The sequence below is a fragment of the Chelonia mydas genome, chromosome 2 (genome assembly GCF_015237465.2).
Source record: "Chelonia mydas isolate rCheMyd1 chromosome 2, rCheMyd1.pri.v2, whole genome shotgun sequence".
Taxonomy (NCBI): Eukaryota; Metazoa; Chordata; order Testudines; family Cheloniidae; genus Chelonia; species Chelonia mydas.
In genome coordinates, this window is record NC_057850.1 from 170377362 (window position 1) to 170392853 (window position 15492).

Consider the following 15492-nt stretch of genomic DNA (forward strand, 5'->3'; position numbering starts at 1 on the left):
TCTATGGGAAGCCCAATGTAGAAAGTGGAGGACAGGTTTAATGTCCGTGTGATTGTTTGTGTTGCTGAGAAGATCCACTGCAATGTTCTGTACTAGTTGGAGTTTCCTAAGGCCTGGTGGCTTCATGCTCAGGTATATCGCATTGCTATAGTCCAGACAAGAGGTGATAGCAGCATGCATAACCGAGGCCAGGTCATCGTCTGCCAGGATGGTACGGAGTCTCCTAGCCAACCGGAAATGGTAAAGCATTAACCCTGGGTGCTGTTATGCGAGACCTTAGCATCAGCAAGGAATCCAAGATTGCTCCTAAACTATGGACAGAATTGATCAATTGTGGGTACCTTCAACCAGCAGAGACTGCTCCTCTTCAAGGTGTTTTTCTTCTCCCTCCCAGCATAACCTCCATCTTGCTCTGGTTCAGCTTCAGCCAGCAGTTCTTCATCCATAAGCTGATCACACTCAAACATTGGGCCATCTTGGTGGTAATGGAATAGTCCTATGTGGTGAAGGATAAGTAAAGCTGTGTGTCATCTGCATATTGCTGCTGCTTGATTTGACCCTGTGTTTATGAGTTTTTCTTACTTTATCTATTTAGCTTTTATAATAACAAAACAAAAAAGCACCCCTCCCGGATTCCGTTCATTCTTGCTAATTTAATCAGTGTTGTCAACTTTCCCGATTTTATTGAAACTCTCATGATATTTAGTGTTTTTTCTTAAAGACACAGCTCCTGGAGTCTCATAAATATATGAAAATCTTGCCTTTCATTTTTTAAAAAGTATGTTTCTTGCCCATGTGGTTGTGCAGGATAGCTTGAAAATTTGAACCTTAGTCTAATCCAAACAGGTCCTTATACTATGCTCATCACTTTAGTATCGGCACACTCAAGATTCAAAAAAAGGTAAATAAAAAGAACTAAAAGTGTATTTAAAAAAAAAATCTCATAAGCCAATCTTATAATATTTTGGAGCCTAACTGATGATTTTTTGAATGGTTGGACTTGGCAATGCTGTGATTCTCCACTGCTGTGTGCCTTGTGCTTTATTTACACCTGCACAAAGTATATGCAAAAAGCTACTTAATTAGAATGGTAGCATTTTACACCTACTTTGCTGTCACTTTGCACAGGTGTAAATGACAAGCAGCTTTCAAGGCAAGGAGGAATTGAGTGCCTGAGGCCTGAATTTGAGCCTATTAAGTTCATTCGTTCACTTAAGTCCATAAGTGATTGAATTGAAAAATCAGTACAGAACAAATTCAGGAGAGAAAATAAAAAGAAACTAATAATTTGTATGGAACATGGGAATGCTTCTCAGCTATTGGACATGGGAAAGTTGACAGCTGTCAGCGAAAAGTGGAGGTGATGGATGCAAATTGATTATATGTGGTGTCTTTCGCTTGGACTATGTAAAAGTGATTCTGATTAAGGCAGAATCAATGTAATTTTAAAGCAAATCTGGGACTTGCTTTCTTAAGTGACTTAGTTCCTTCAAGTTTAAGATATTTTGCATTCTCTCTGTTATTGTTCAGCCATTTGTGGCAGTTACTTTTTCTTTCCCCTGAATTGACAATGGTAATTTCTAGAGTGTTTTCTCCTTCTCCAATAAAACTTGAGCTATCTTCTTAGTAAAGAATTCAAAGAGCCTATGAAGGACTAGTGTTCCTATTGTTGTGTGCAGAGTTTAAGGTCATTTTTCCTCCCTAAAAATTCCTGCTTGTGTAATCCTCACAATTTATTCAGTGCGATCTCTCAAATGATGCATTTGGCTTTGTCTTACTGATCCTAATGGGAAGATTAGGTATAATACCTCTTATGTTGCTTTGCCTGTCTGATGTTTGGTTAGTTGGTTAATTGTTGGCTTGTGTCTATTATTAATAACAAACCAAAGCCCATTCTTCAGTGTTTACTGAAGTAAAATTTCACTGTAAGTTTTGATCTGAGTAAGCAGTGCAGGGCTGAGCCCTTCTAAACTTTAAGAAAATGCAGTGGAATTTCTCTTGAAATTTTTTAAATTACTTGGAAATTTTTCTAAAATTTGAGTTGACAATTAAAACATAACATTTTGTTTGTAACATGATTATCTCCTCCCTTCCCTTAATACCTTTCTTAGGCCCAAATCCTTACACACAAGCTACTTCACATATGAGCATAGTCCCACTGAGTTGAACAGAACTATTTGCTAGAGCTAGTCGGGAATTTTTAAACAAAGTTGTTGTTATGTTGTGTTTAGGTTTTTGTTTTTTGTCAAAAAATGACAATTTGTCAAAACCAAAACGTAGGTCCATGGTAGAATTTCTGGTCAGACAGAGACCCCACCTCAAAATAGCCAGGTGGTTAGGGCACTTAACTGGGATATGGGAGACCCAAATTGAAGTCCCAAATCAGGCAGAATATGGATTTCATCCTGGCTCTCCCACATCCCAGTTGAGTGTCCTAACCCACCAGTGTGTTAGCTGTTTTGAGGTGCGTGAGAAGGTGTCTTTCTCCCTCTCTCTGTCATTTGCAAATTTTTTTGAAAGGTCTCAGTTTCATTCTGCATTGGAACAACAACAAATCTTGAAACCTTGAATTTTTTTGTGAAATGAAAATGTTATTTTCTGGTCAACCCAACTACTTACATGCTGCATGATCCTGTGCCTGTTGACGTTAGTGGAACATCCATTAATTTTGGTGGTGCAAGATTAAGCCTCTGGATCTTCATCCTACGAAGCATGTGTTTAACTTTATGCACCGTGAGTGATCCCACTTAAGTCAACGGCACTACTTACAGTGCACAAAATTAAGCATGTACTTAAGACTTTGCAGGATCGGAGTCCTAGTAAATAAGGTTTGTCAGGTGCTTAAGTCTTTCCAGGATTGGCCAGATCAGTAATAACTACACACAACAAAGACAAAACTCCTCACTAAGTAGAAATGAGATGCCTAGTTTCTTTTATTTATTGTGATTCTGTTAATATCCCAGCTACACTGACAAGACATTCAGCTAAAAATAACTATCATCTGTCTTTCTGCTCAGAAATAACTGGTAGTCATGGGGATTATGCTCTGTACAGTGACGGTGAATGCTTCTTGGCTTTGTCCCCTTTTTCTGTGGCATAGGTCTCCAAACCTGACATATGGAATTGGCATGAAGGGGCTAATAGGAGCTCACGGGGAGCTTGGTGTAAAGTTGCTGTTCCCTTGTCTGCAAATTCTGGGCTTTTTACTAGCCCTTTTTGTGTTCCTTTGAACTCTCTGGGATGTGTAAATAAACAGAGCACAGATCCCTTAATTTGGACAATTAACTAAGTTTATATTAGAAGAACATTTTGTGGTTTAAAATTGGACAGTTTAAGTGAAGTTATTCTGGACATTATAAGTGAAGTGGTGCTCAGCTTCATTTGTTTTCTTAACTTTCTGAATGATAGCTGGGGGGAATGACAAAGAAAGAAATCTGAGGACATTTTCAAAAAAGGGAAACATATTCCATGATCTGTTGGGAAGCCATGTAGATTTTGTCTGCTTGTTTTATTAGAGAGGCAATTACAAGGTTGTCTCATGTTAGGAGAAAAAAACAATAGCAACAACAAACAGGCACATCAATTTATAGCTTTGGTTTCTGCATTAGAAATATCAGGTCCTCACTTCCCTCTGTTTGAGTAGTGACATTTCATGAAACTTTAACCTGGGTTGCAGATCTCCTCTCCTCCCCCCAAATGAATCAGCATTCTGCCTGCCCAACTGGGGACATGGCGAGCTGGAGCTCAAGTTACAGCCTCCTTACTCCTGCTAGCCAGGTCCTCCAATGATCTTGCTAAGGTTTTCCAGTGAAGAGGGCGAAGAGAGAGGTCCTGAATGTAAAAATCAAGCGGGGTGGGGAGGAAAGCATAGGAGATTGTCTATGTCATAAAGAAGAGGCAAAGGGAGATGTGTATTTAATATGGGTTTGGAGGCATGATTTTTGGCCCTTGAATCCTGTGACATCTCTTGTATAGAAACAGTCAAATATCAAAAAGCCACGGCTCAACATATGAACAAATGCCCTCAAGGGACCAGACCAAAATCACTTGTATGGTTTGATTTCTGAGCAGATCCGGTTTTGCACCCAAGAGGCCAGAGAGGATTAACCCACTTCACTAGGAGTTCTCAGGAACATTTTAATGCATAGAATGCTATTTAATTACAGATAATGCTATTGTCATAGTATACTTGGGAGAACTTTAGCTCTAGAGATTGGATAAATTTAATCATATAAATGCAATAGCAAAAGTGCATTAAGACTGTACTAAAAAGTGCTGTAAAATTGCTGATGAAATGTACTCATGTCCAGTGCCAAGCTTAAGTCCTGTCTCTGCTCCCCCCCAAAAAACAAACAAACTTACAAAGAAACCCAACTGTTCAAAAACCCTATAAATGCATCTGAGCAATATATTGGACATCTACCAAATATAATCAATAAATTTAAAAAACATTAGGTAAGAGGCCCATGAACAGTTTGAAGGCCACAAACTTTCCATTTATTTCAATGTTTTAATTAAAAATATAAAACAATGGAAAACAAATTTGTTTGCTGAAAAAACAACAATTAGTTGTCTCCTGGTGGAATTTCTGAATGCCATATTTCATTCAAGATGGAACATTCACAATTGTCAACTAAAAATAGAAATTCTGATGGTGGATCTTTTAATGCAATTGTACTAACTAGCACTGTCTGGGCAAAATTCTCCTCTCAGATCCTCATAGTGAATCTCAACTCTGACAGTGTGCTCTTCCTGCATGGGAAGATTTTCAACTGATGTCATTGGGAATTCGGCATATGTAGGGTAAAATCTATTATAAAGAGAGCCAGAAAAAGGACTATGCCCTGTTTTGAGGACATAAGTGGAACTTAATGGCACATAGGCCTTATGTTAGCTCTCTGCACAGGGGTAAGTTTAACTTGTAGAGAGAGCTGAATATTAGAGATGAGATCTGCAGTGGAGGTCTAACAGTACAATTCTGCCCTAATACTATGTTGTACTTACTATATACAGTACTTTTTTTTTTTTCCCTACGAGAGGACTGCAACATCTGAACCTAAAAATGAAAGGGACAGATCCTCAGCTGATATAAATCAGAATCGGTCCATTGGAGTTAATATAGCAATGCTGATTTACACCAGCTGAGACTCTGTTCTTAAATCTCTAGAGTATGTCTTCACTGCAGCTGGGAGGTGTGATTCCCAGCTCAGGCAGATGTACACTCACTCGTTCTGACCGTGTTAGCGCACTAAAAATAGCAATGTGTGGCTATGGCACCACAAGCGGTGGCTTGGGCTAGCAGCCCAAGTACGATCCCATCCAAAGTCCTGCCTACATACTCAGGCATCCTAGCTGCCACCCAAGGTGCTGCAGCCACACTGGTATTTTTAGCACACCAGCTTGACCAGAGCTAACATGAATGTCTGCTCAAGGTGGGAATTCCACCCCTCAGCTGTGGTACAGACCTACCCTAAGAGGGATTAGTGAGTCTGTAAGACTACAGTCATTCTTGCAGAGAGAGATCTCACTCTTTAATATACTTTCCCCCCACTGTGCACCATCCCCAGCAATTGCTGCAATAGTTAATCGAGTGAAAAAAGGCCCGAAAGAAAGGAAATTAGATCTGAACTGGGAGTCCAGCCAAATTCCCTTGAAAGGTGTGAGCCGCCCAGTATTGCCAATTTTCCTCACTAACTTTTCATTTCTTTTCAAATTTTATCTTTCCTTCTTTGCCTATATCTCTTTAATTTCTTCTTGTGCAGCTCTATAGCTGTTCTGTAAATAACTGCCCTGTATCAGGGCTCACACTTTTGAAGACTTGTACAAGTGAGTACATTTACTCAGGCAAGTAGTTCTAGTGACTTCTCTTGCCCTACTCACCTATGTAAAGTTATTCAGTTCTGCAAAGACTAGAACCTGCAACTGGTTCTGCTCAAGGACACCCTTGTGCCCATGAAGTCAATCTAGCCCTAACTAAATCTGAGCAGGATCAGGCCTTAATTCTGGAATTATAAACTGGCTGTGAAGGGAGGATGGGGGGTTAACATTTGTCAGGAAAAAATTGTCCTTTTATGGGACAAAAATTTCCAAATTCTACATTTTTCAACCAGCTCTAGTGATTATATTATTTATTCTATAAAGTGTTTTGTAATATATCTCTCTGAAAAATGATAGATTAAAATAACATTTATTATTAATTAAAAATAGATGTTAATCAGTGTAAGTTATTTTATTTCAATGAAGTTCTGCAGTAGCTGTAGTGAAGAGTGTGTGTGTCAGTGTTCCCTGGATAAAGCCTGTTTTTCAGGCATTTAGGACATGGCTGTAAAAATGTGCTCCAGGCTCAGTCTTGTCATACAAGGATTAAGGGCCAATTTCTGCCTTTGGGTGTGCATATGCTTTTCCACTGACTGCACAGGCACTACACACCTTCAGATGCATGGGATATTTTTCCAGTTACCCAAAAATACTAGTTTAGCCAGTGTTGTGCGTGTATTTATGTTGTATGTATATCTAACATAATGTTTTATTGCATATTATTATTATTATTATACGTATTATAAATTGCTGAATTAATTTACAATACTTTCCTAGTTTAAAACCTTTGTTTTGCATTCGTGAAACTCAAAAATATATTCAAACCATTAAGTAATTGAGCACAAACATTTAATTTTTTTTGTTACACACCAGCTAAGTCTTAAAATATACTGGCACTAAACATATACTAGGCTGTATATTCAGGTGAAGCCAACATATGTATTGTTCTTTCATAAGAAACAGAAAACACAAAGTGTACATATCAAGATACATAATTTGCAATGTCCACTAGATAACAACAGTGCAACACTTTAAACATAAAACAAAACTTGGGGGCTAAATTGGGCAGTTTTGCAGCGGTTCTTTTAGCAGGTTTTTGTTATTTCTGGAGGCTACCATTTCGTGCTCTAGAATCTTTGCTTCCATTTAATAATAATAATTAATTCTAAAATAAGAAGTCTAAGCCCTTATGGTTGTGAAGATAATTTAGTAAGTGTAAACCAATCTAAAGATATCTGCCTAAAAAGTTTTTCTGTCGTAGTGATGTCGGTCGGGGGTGTGATTATTTTCCCGCCCCCCCCATCCTTAACCAATGTTATTCCAGCAAAAGCCCTACTGTAGTTGCAGTTATAACAGCAAAAAAGCCTTTTTGCCAGCATAATTTACTCAGTTCAGGGAACAGGTTTAAGCTATAGTGGCAAAAGAACTCTTTTGCAGGCATTAGCTGTGTCTCCATTAGGGGGATTTGCAGGTTTTCCTCTAATGGTATATCTTATCGGCAAACCCTTTCAAGTGTAGACAAGGCCTCAGTCTGCAGACAGCTTGAAACAATAGCTTTGAGAGAAGAGGTTGTTAATTTTGACCCATCTGATAACAATTTAAATATCATTATTGTTAACTATGTAACTGCTGATCAAAGCACCTAGAAAAAGAGAGGATCAGTCATATTATGAAGATTACTGTGAATGGAATTTCATTTTGGTGTTTTGGTTTTGACATCTCCAATGGGCAAAATTTAGTTTTGTGGGTGGAGTTAGGGAGAATCACAATTCCCCCCCCCAACCCAAAATAACCGCAACCCTTAACCTATATGTTATATTTTAAATAGCAAACAAAGGAAGGAAATGTGCTTTTTGTTTGAAATATCATATGGATATATATGAAAACATTACTAAAATAAATTTGACATTTCTTGGAAGAAGAAGTAGAAGAATGTAGGGACAGTCCCGATATTCAGGGCTTTATCTTAGATAGGCACCTATTACTTCCCATCCCCTACCCCGATTTTTCACACTTGCTGTCTGGTCACCCTATGCATGAGGTATAAATCACAAGATAGATTCGATAGATTAAATAGTCAGACAAAGAGGATGGTGGATAAGAGCTAATCTGCTAGAGTAGAATGATAATCCTCATCATTAGGGGCACCATCATTCTCCCATTGAAGTCAATTGCAGGATCTCCATTGATTTCAATGGAGTCGACTCAGGCCCCAGGGTTCCTTCCTAGGAACCCTTAGGGAGATAAACATATTTGAAAATGGCTTTAAGGGACAATCTCAAGTAATTCAGGCCCCCAAATGTAGATTGTGGTTTTTCAAAATCCAATGAGGCTGAAATGTTTTCATAACATTAAAAATAAGTAAGAAAATAATTACATTTTTAAAAATGTAAACAGTCGTCAGTGGTGCTGGGAACTGAAACATAGCATCTTTTTGCAAGCAAAGGAATTTCAGAAAGTGAAACTGAACCTAGCAAGTCAAGTTGAACCTTACAAGTTAAGTGAAATGCAAAGAATTAAAAATAAATAGATAACATAAATTGTGGCAAGTGATTTAGATTTGTGAAATTCTTATAATTTTAATTATCTAAGATATTCCACCGTATGTGGATCTCCCCTTCTCATATTCACAGTAAAAAATCATGAGTCAGCCCCCTTCCCCCCATCATGAGACTAGCTTAAAAATTTTAAGATTAAAAAAAGAAACACTTTGGAATTCTTTTTATATGTCTACTGGTTTTTGAGCTCTTAGAACACGCTAGGTCACATTTTCAAGGTTTGATCTACAGCTATGAATGTTAGAAATTTACTTTTTATTTAAATGAAAGCTGAGATTCTCACCTCATCAGAATGTCAGGAGCTGGGTCTTTAAGAAAAGCACCAAATACCATGCAGCTTGCACTAAAACAGTGAGTAATACGTTATGGTCTACCCCAAAAGCTCAAAAATCACAAGTAAGAAAATCATGACAGAGACCAAAAAATGATTGTTTTTAGTCTTCTGATTTTTGAACTTCCCTTGCCAACTGCTAGCATGCATGTAACGATTACAGTGCTGTGGAATTGCTATGGATTAGGTGGCTGATGGGGAGGAGGGCGCAGGGAACCTCTGGATGGTTAAGAGGTGCTTGGGTAGCAGGTTGGGGACTTCTGAAAGTTAGAGGGTCCCTCGGGCCAGGGTATTCCTGGTTTGGATATTTGCAGCGTTTGGAGTGGGACGTGGGTGGGAAGGGGAGTTGGTACAGCTGGATGTGTGGGGAAAGGGGAGCCTGAAGTTACAATTGGGCCTCTCATCTTCAGCTGTCACTGCTGCACTGCTTGCTTCTCTTGGCTGCTGTTTCCTGCCTTGATCCAACAGGGGGAGCAGCAAGAAGGAAGGCAGCTGTGATGCAGGAATGAATGTTTGAGTGTCATACGAAACACGATACTTGGCAACCCTGATTTCTAATGGAGTCCTACTACCAAGGAGTGGTTGACATAGTGGATGGTAGAGAGGTGGAGGTTGGGGTTGATCCAGTGGCATATTCTGCAAGGGGCAACACCTGCTCCCAAAGGAATCATATAGGTGAATTTCCCAGTGTGAGTTTTATCAATGAGCCAATGTAACCCCATAGTAATGATTTCTTGTTAACATAATATTTTTACTTTGCCACTGTATGAAAGTATGAGTTCTCTCAAACAGACATGACTAATCTTCAAGAAGAAACCTCCTTAAACAAATCTGCCCATTTTTATTTTGTTTAGCTGAAGGGCCTTGGAAGTTCTAAGCTTCTGTTATGTGTTTCATTGTCAAGGTGTTGAAACATTTACAATACATTTCAAATGTCACCCCTTCTCCTTCATATATTTCTTTTTCTTTTTTTGCTCAGTCTGACCCATTCAGACTGGCAAAGGGAAGAAAGCCGGTTGTTGTTTCCTTGTTTCTCCTCTTGCCTCAAGATTTTCAAGGCTCAAAGATGTATCAGGAGTCTCTTTTCCCATAAACAGAAGTGAAAACACTCTGATTCCTTTTAAGTTTTAAAATTTCTTAGCTGTCTTAATTTTGGGGGGATGAGGGAGCACTGGTGATTGGGGGGGGGAGTGGAGGCTGAAAGATACGCTTTGAAAATACCCACTGTGGGTGAGAATAGTAAAAGATGAAATATTATTTTGTGGCATGAAAAAATGTTCAAATTCACAGGAAAGAGGAGTCCCACTAGTTCAAAGTCAACTATTGCTCACAAGAGGAGCTTTGATTTAAAGGGACACTCTCAGTGCTTAATTTGTGCCAGGGCTGATCCCCAATACCTCTAGGCTTGGCAGTTCAGAGCCTCAGCACCTCTGGACTTGCTCCATCAGTTATGAATGTAAAAAAAATTGCTTGAACCCTGGCACCTCTTTCAGTACAAATTAAGCACTGGACACCGTCAGTTTAAAATCACACTTCTGTCTGAATATTTTTACTGCCTATTGTTACCACTAACATCTCAGATTACTAGACCTGAAGAGATTAGATAAACAGCATTTTTCTCATTAGTTTCTCTCTCTGTTTGATAGTACTTTGTGTATAATCAGTCAGTTTCCCCTTTGGCTTCTGAGGATATTTCATGAAGCAAAAGGGGAGAGAAAAACATTTTTAAAGGAAAATGTGATTATAAGAACATGAAAAAATGGCACAGGAAGCTGAAGGATCAGTGTAATACCTGAAAGGACTTTTAATTATTTTTAATTTACTGGAGGTTAAGTTGACTGTGGTCATTTTTAAACTATAAAAAAAAAAATCCAAAACATAGAAGAAAAGAGTGAATAAAATAGGCTTCTAGCCACTTTTCCTACCCTTGTCATATTTCACATTATTACCATTGTACTGTCGTGGCAACTAACTTTCTCCCAAATCCCAACAAACAACTCATGACTAATAGAAACATGAATAAGACCAGACTCCTATATCCTTACTCCACCGATAGTCCTATGCTGGTCAGTGGAACTGCTTGTGAAATAAGAGGCTACTCACTGTGAGCAAGGGTATTCTGGATTTCTAATTGCTGTGAAAAATTAATAGTTAACAAGCCACAGATACACCATCTCCACCAAGTCAGTATGTTCTTGAAAACAATACAAACTGTAGGGAAATTCAGACAATACTGCCATCCCCAAGTGTTCAAAAATAATGAATCAGACCCCCCCCCCAAATCATGGATTTAAAAAAAAACGTTGGATTATTTTTGTCTTCTATTTTTTTAATCTTTAGGGAACATGTGCTTCGCATTTTCAAGCTTTTCTCTGTAGTCATGAAGATGTTAATTAACTTAATATTTTAAAAAGTTGAGATTCTCATGCAATCTCTTGATTCAGGCACCTGGGGCTTTAAGAAAAATACGAAATTTCACAAGACTTGCAATAGTGAGGGCCATAGCATTAAAGCCTGATCTTGCTCTCATTTAAATTCCCAATTCAGGAAGGTACTTAAGCATATGCGTAATTTTAACTTCAGTGGGAGTACGTGCATCCTTAAAGTTTGGTATTTGCGTAAGCATCTTGCTGAATCAGGTTCTAAGTCAAGAGCCTGGCACCACTGGTAATTAGATCATGGCGAAAGGTGCATATCAAAGGTTCGGTATTGGGCTACACCATTGGGTATATGTCATTATTGACACGATTAGGTATATATTGGAATGTACTTTAATGCATATACCCACTCTTTTCTGAAGGGGGCCATACCTTTGATCTGATTGGAGAATGATGTGATATGGGTGGGTGGGTGTGACTGTGTTCATTTATATTTGCTCTTCTCAGGCTATTTTAATGCCAGAGATACCCATGTATGGAACCAAAATAACACAAGAGCTGGTCTTGGCATGGTATTTTGATTCTTGAATGGTTGAAACATGAGAAGGGACAATCTTGAATTCTTTTGGCATCATAACTGACATCCTCAGCTCAGTTCCAAGTACCTGTGGAACCTAAAAACAAAGCCTCTCTCTGTAGAACCCCAGTGGGAACAATGGGGGCTAGAGATTAAAACAACCAGAATCTCGTTTATACAAATATGCAGGTGACAGAACGCAGAAGTAATTCTTCATTTTAAAGGTTTACCATTGTATCATAGAATCATAGAATATCAGGGTTGGAAGGGACCTCAGAGGTCATCTAGTCCAACCCCCTGCTCAAAGCAGGACCAATCCCCAACTAAATCATAGTCCTAGGCTGGGGGAGAAAAGCTAAAGAAAAGAAGACAAAAAATTCAAAGGCAGGTTTTTAAAGGGAGAAGAAGCTCAATACTGGAGAAGGAAGGCAATATAATAATATTTCCAATTCTTCTGATCTTTGATGTTTTTTCTTACAGCCCCAGGTCCTGGAGTCATGTGATTTCATGAGACTCTGAGCTTTAATTGAAAAAGTTTCCAGCCCATGTGGGTGCAGAACTGAGCCTGAGAACGTGAACCCTGAGGGGGCAAAAACCAGAAGGTAAATAAATAGAACACCTCAAATATATTGTTTTTTTTTTTAAACCTCTTATGCTTTTATGTGGCTTGACTCATGATTTTTGAGTGCTGGGGGTACTGAGAAGGTTTGAAGGTAGTGGGAGAGAAACAGAGGGTAAAATGAACCAGAGTGTGAGGGCAGGATAAAAAAGGAGGAGCAGGAAAGGAGAACAAGTGGGACTTTCTGTCCCGGATTGAGAGCTGGGCAGAGATTGAGGATGGGAAGGGAAGCAGAGAGCAGGACAGAAGGAAGAGAGGAAGATGAAAAAGAGAGAAAAACTGATGCCAGAGGGAAGGAAGGGGGAGGTGGCTCGGTGAAGGCAACATATTCACACCCCAACCCCCATCCCTCCCAGCTATGGGAGTGGCCTCCTGGTGTCTGAGCTGAAGCTGGGGGGAAGAGAGGAGGAGAAGTGTGGGGAAGAGGGGACATCAGATTGAGAGCCTGTGTTTCTGCTGGTCCCAGCTCCTCATTCTCCCTCACTCCCAGGCACTGAACAGCACCCAGGGGCACACCCCCTCCCACACGCCTTCTCTGCTTCTGATTTCCCTCCTCCTCACCGAAATATTCCGACATTCCCCAGTGTACAGGAGGAGGGGAGCGGGTGACCCTCACGTTTGTAGCACTTCGACTGGGCAAATCCAAAGAAGGGAGTCAGGCAAGAGTACGGGAGGGGGAAGGGGGGAATCTTTTCCTCACTCCAGAAAGTTGAGCGCCCCTCTCTACCCACACTGCGGGGGTGGGGGTGGGGGTTTGAACCAGCAATGTGCCCTGCCCTGAAGCTCTTTCCCCCTCCTCTGGTCTAAGAGTGGAGTCTTGAAAGAGAGAAAGCGGGAGGAGGGGTTGGTGGTGGAGAGGAGTCCTGCAACATCTGTAAAACTTGGACTAGGAGAAGAAGGAGGAGGAGGAAAGGAGAGAGAGAGAGAGAGAGGAAGGCAAAAGGGACAACTTTTCCAACACGTGAGTATCGGAGCAGAGTGTCTTTATTTCCCTCCTTTGGTGGACTTAAAAAAAAAAAAAGGGGGGGGGGGGCTACAGTGCAATTTATACGGGTTGGTTAGAGGGGAAGGCGGGGGGGGGGGCCCTTTCCGATGCAAGTTTTTTGATGCAGTCTGGCCGATTCTCTCCCCCCCCCCTTTGTTGAACCAAATCAGAAATGTCAGTCAGGGCGGGTGAGTCAGAAGGGATCAGATTACAAGATCACTGAAACTGATGTCGGATCCGCGCGCACACACAAACTGAGAGGGCTTCTCTCTCTCTCTTTCTCTCTCTCTCTCTCTCTTTCTTTCTTTGCGGGAGGAGGGCAGGAATAAACCAACCACCAATACACACACCGCCCGGCCTCTTCTCTCTCGCTCCATCCCCCCCGCGCCCAAACAGAAGCAAAATGCCCGCTTTCATCCTTTGGGGCCGGTCCTGTTAAGCTTTGCAAAAGGGGAGAGAGCGAGATCCCCACTGCGGGCGCTGTGCGTGTGAGATACACCAGCCCGAGCTTTTCTATGGGAAGTTTGGGGGGCTTGACAGAAGCAGCAGCAGCAGCAGCAGCAGGTACGTGGACTGAGTTTTGCAAGAAGTTCTTCTTTGTTTAAGGGGCTCTGCAAAATGTTTTGCAAGAAGCCAGAGGTTTTTGGGCACTTAATTCTCATTTCCGATCTCTCTCTCTTTTAACTTGGAAGAGGGGGGAGCGGGAGACTATCCGAGATCTAACCAAAAAAATGGCTGTCAAACTGTCCTTAACTTAAAGCCCCCCCCCCCCCCCCAAAGTATACAGTCATATGTGAGTATTCTCTCTCGCTGCCTGCCCTACTGCACTCCGAAAGGATTTTGAGGCTTAATGTCCCACAGTTGAACTGCAGATTTCCATGCAGCAGCTGCTTTTCCCCGCAAAGAAACTGCTTGTTATTTTCATGCCAGTTTCTTTGGCTGAAACTTTGTTGCTGTAGCAAACACCCTGTCCTGTCTGGAGAGGTGGAACGGTCGCGGATGTGTGTGTTAGTTTTGGGGAGAGAAGAGGAGAGGGAAGTTCGTTTTCTAGTACTCAGTTTTGATTAATCTGTAGGAGTTTCAGGGGAACGGCTTGGGAGTGGGATGGGGGAAGGCGTCTCGTTCATAACAGAGGAAAAGTGAAAGTTGTGCCTTCTCTTTATGATTTTGTTGTTGTGACTGCTGCCTTTGGAACTTGGGAAGCTGCATACACCAAACTGCTGGGATCTGTACACCCTCTACAATTCCCCCCTTCCTCCTTTCTCCCCCCCCCCCCCCCGTACTGTATGGAGAAAAATATTGCAGAGGGGAGGGATTGAGTATGAATCACTCCCGACAGTTACTTTCTTGGCTTTTTTTGGGGGGGGGGGGAATGGAGAAGAAGGAGAACGCATATATGATTTGCTGCAAACCAATCCCTGTACTAGGACCTCTGCATGTTCTTACATCAAATAACTTTAAAGCATTATAGGAAAGTGGATATGCGGTTGTGTTAATTAGCCTGTAAACTTAGGTTGTTTGCACAGTTGCTCTTCTTCCAACCCAGATGATATAAACACACACACACACAACACTAAATGTGAAGCTTTCAAGTCCTGGCACCACGTGAAAAGAAAAGGTAAAAGGAAATCCCCTCCACACCGCCCCTCCATTTTTTTAACCCTCTGGTGTATAGTTTTGAGCTGGGTCCTTTGGGTACAGTGTTTGTGGCCTTCTGCCAGTTTATATGTAGATATATTTATGTAAAACATTTTCTCTCAGCTCTTTGCCAGCTGTTCCACATTTTCCAGCTGCCACTTCTGTTTGACATGATGGACTGTACGGATCTCAAAGTAAAAGAGCCTTTTTAGTCAAAGGTATGGATGTTTGTCCACTTGGTATATAATGTTTAAAGTCTAATTCACCAGAGGAGTGCTAGCTAGCAATGCATACCCCACGCATCACACTTTATTTTCAAGGGTTAATAAAGCATATTTTTATTTTGAAGTTTCATCATGCTTATTTAACTTCCTTTATGTGGGATCACAGAAGAACTCCAATATAAAAATGGTTCAAAGCCTTTGAAATATGTGGCTAATTAAATTAACAAACCTTTTTAAAAGGGCGCCAGAGTCTCTCACTGTGTCTCTCTACATGCCTGATATATGTATCTATGTGGGAACCATTTAGGTCTCTTTAATGCTTAGAAATCACTAAATTTCTTTGTGTTATACAACTCTTTATGGTT

The 15492-nt window shown here is 40.6% G+C and overlaps 1 protein-coding gene across 6 annotated transcripts in view; it reads left to right on the forward strand.

Annotated features, from left to right (window-relative positions):
- The first annotated feature begins 12710 nt into the window (after positions 1-12710).
- Positions 12711-15492, forward strand: part of GLI3 (GLI family zinc finger 3) — a 242973-nt gene continuing 240191 nt past the window's right edge. For 2 of the 6 annotated variants that reach the window (XM_027821215.3, XM_007058720.4), the window contains exon 1: positions 13517-13829. Coding sequence is in view for 2 of the 6 variants with exons in the window: in XM_043540552.1 (XP_043396487.1) it covers positions 13781-13829 (49 nt within the window). In the remaining 4 variants the exon portion in view is untranslated. Of the gene's footprint in view, positions 13242-13486; positions 13830-15492 lie in introns of those variants that run through there. The other 4 variants (XM_043540549.1, XM_043540552.1, XM_043540551.1 and 1 more) reach the window with 4 other exon arrangements.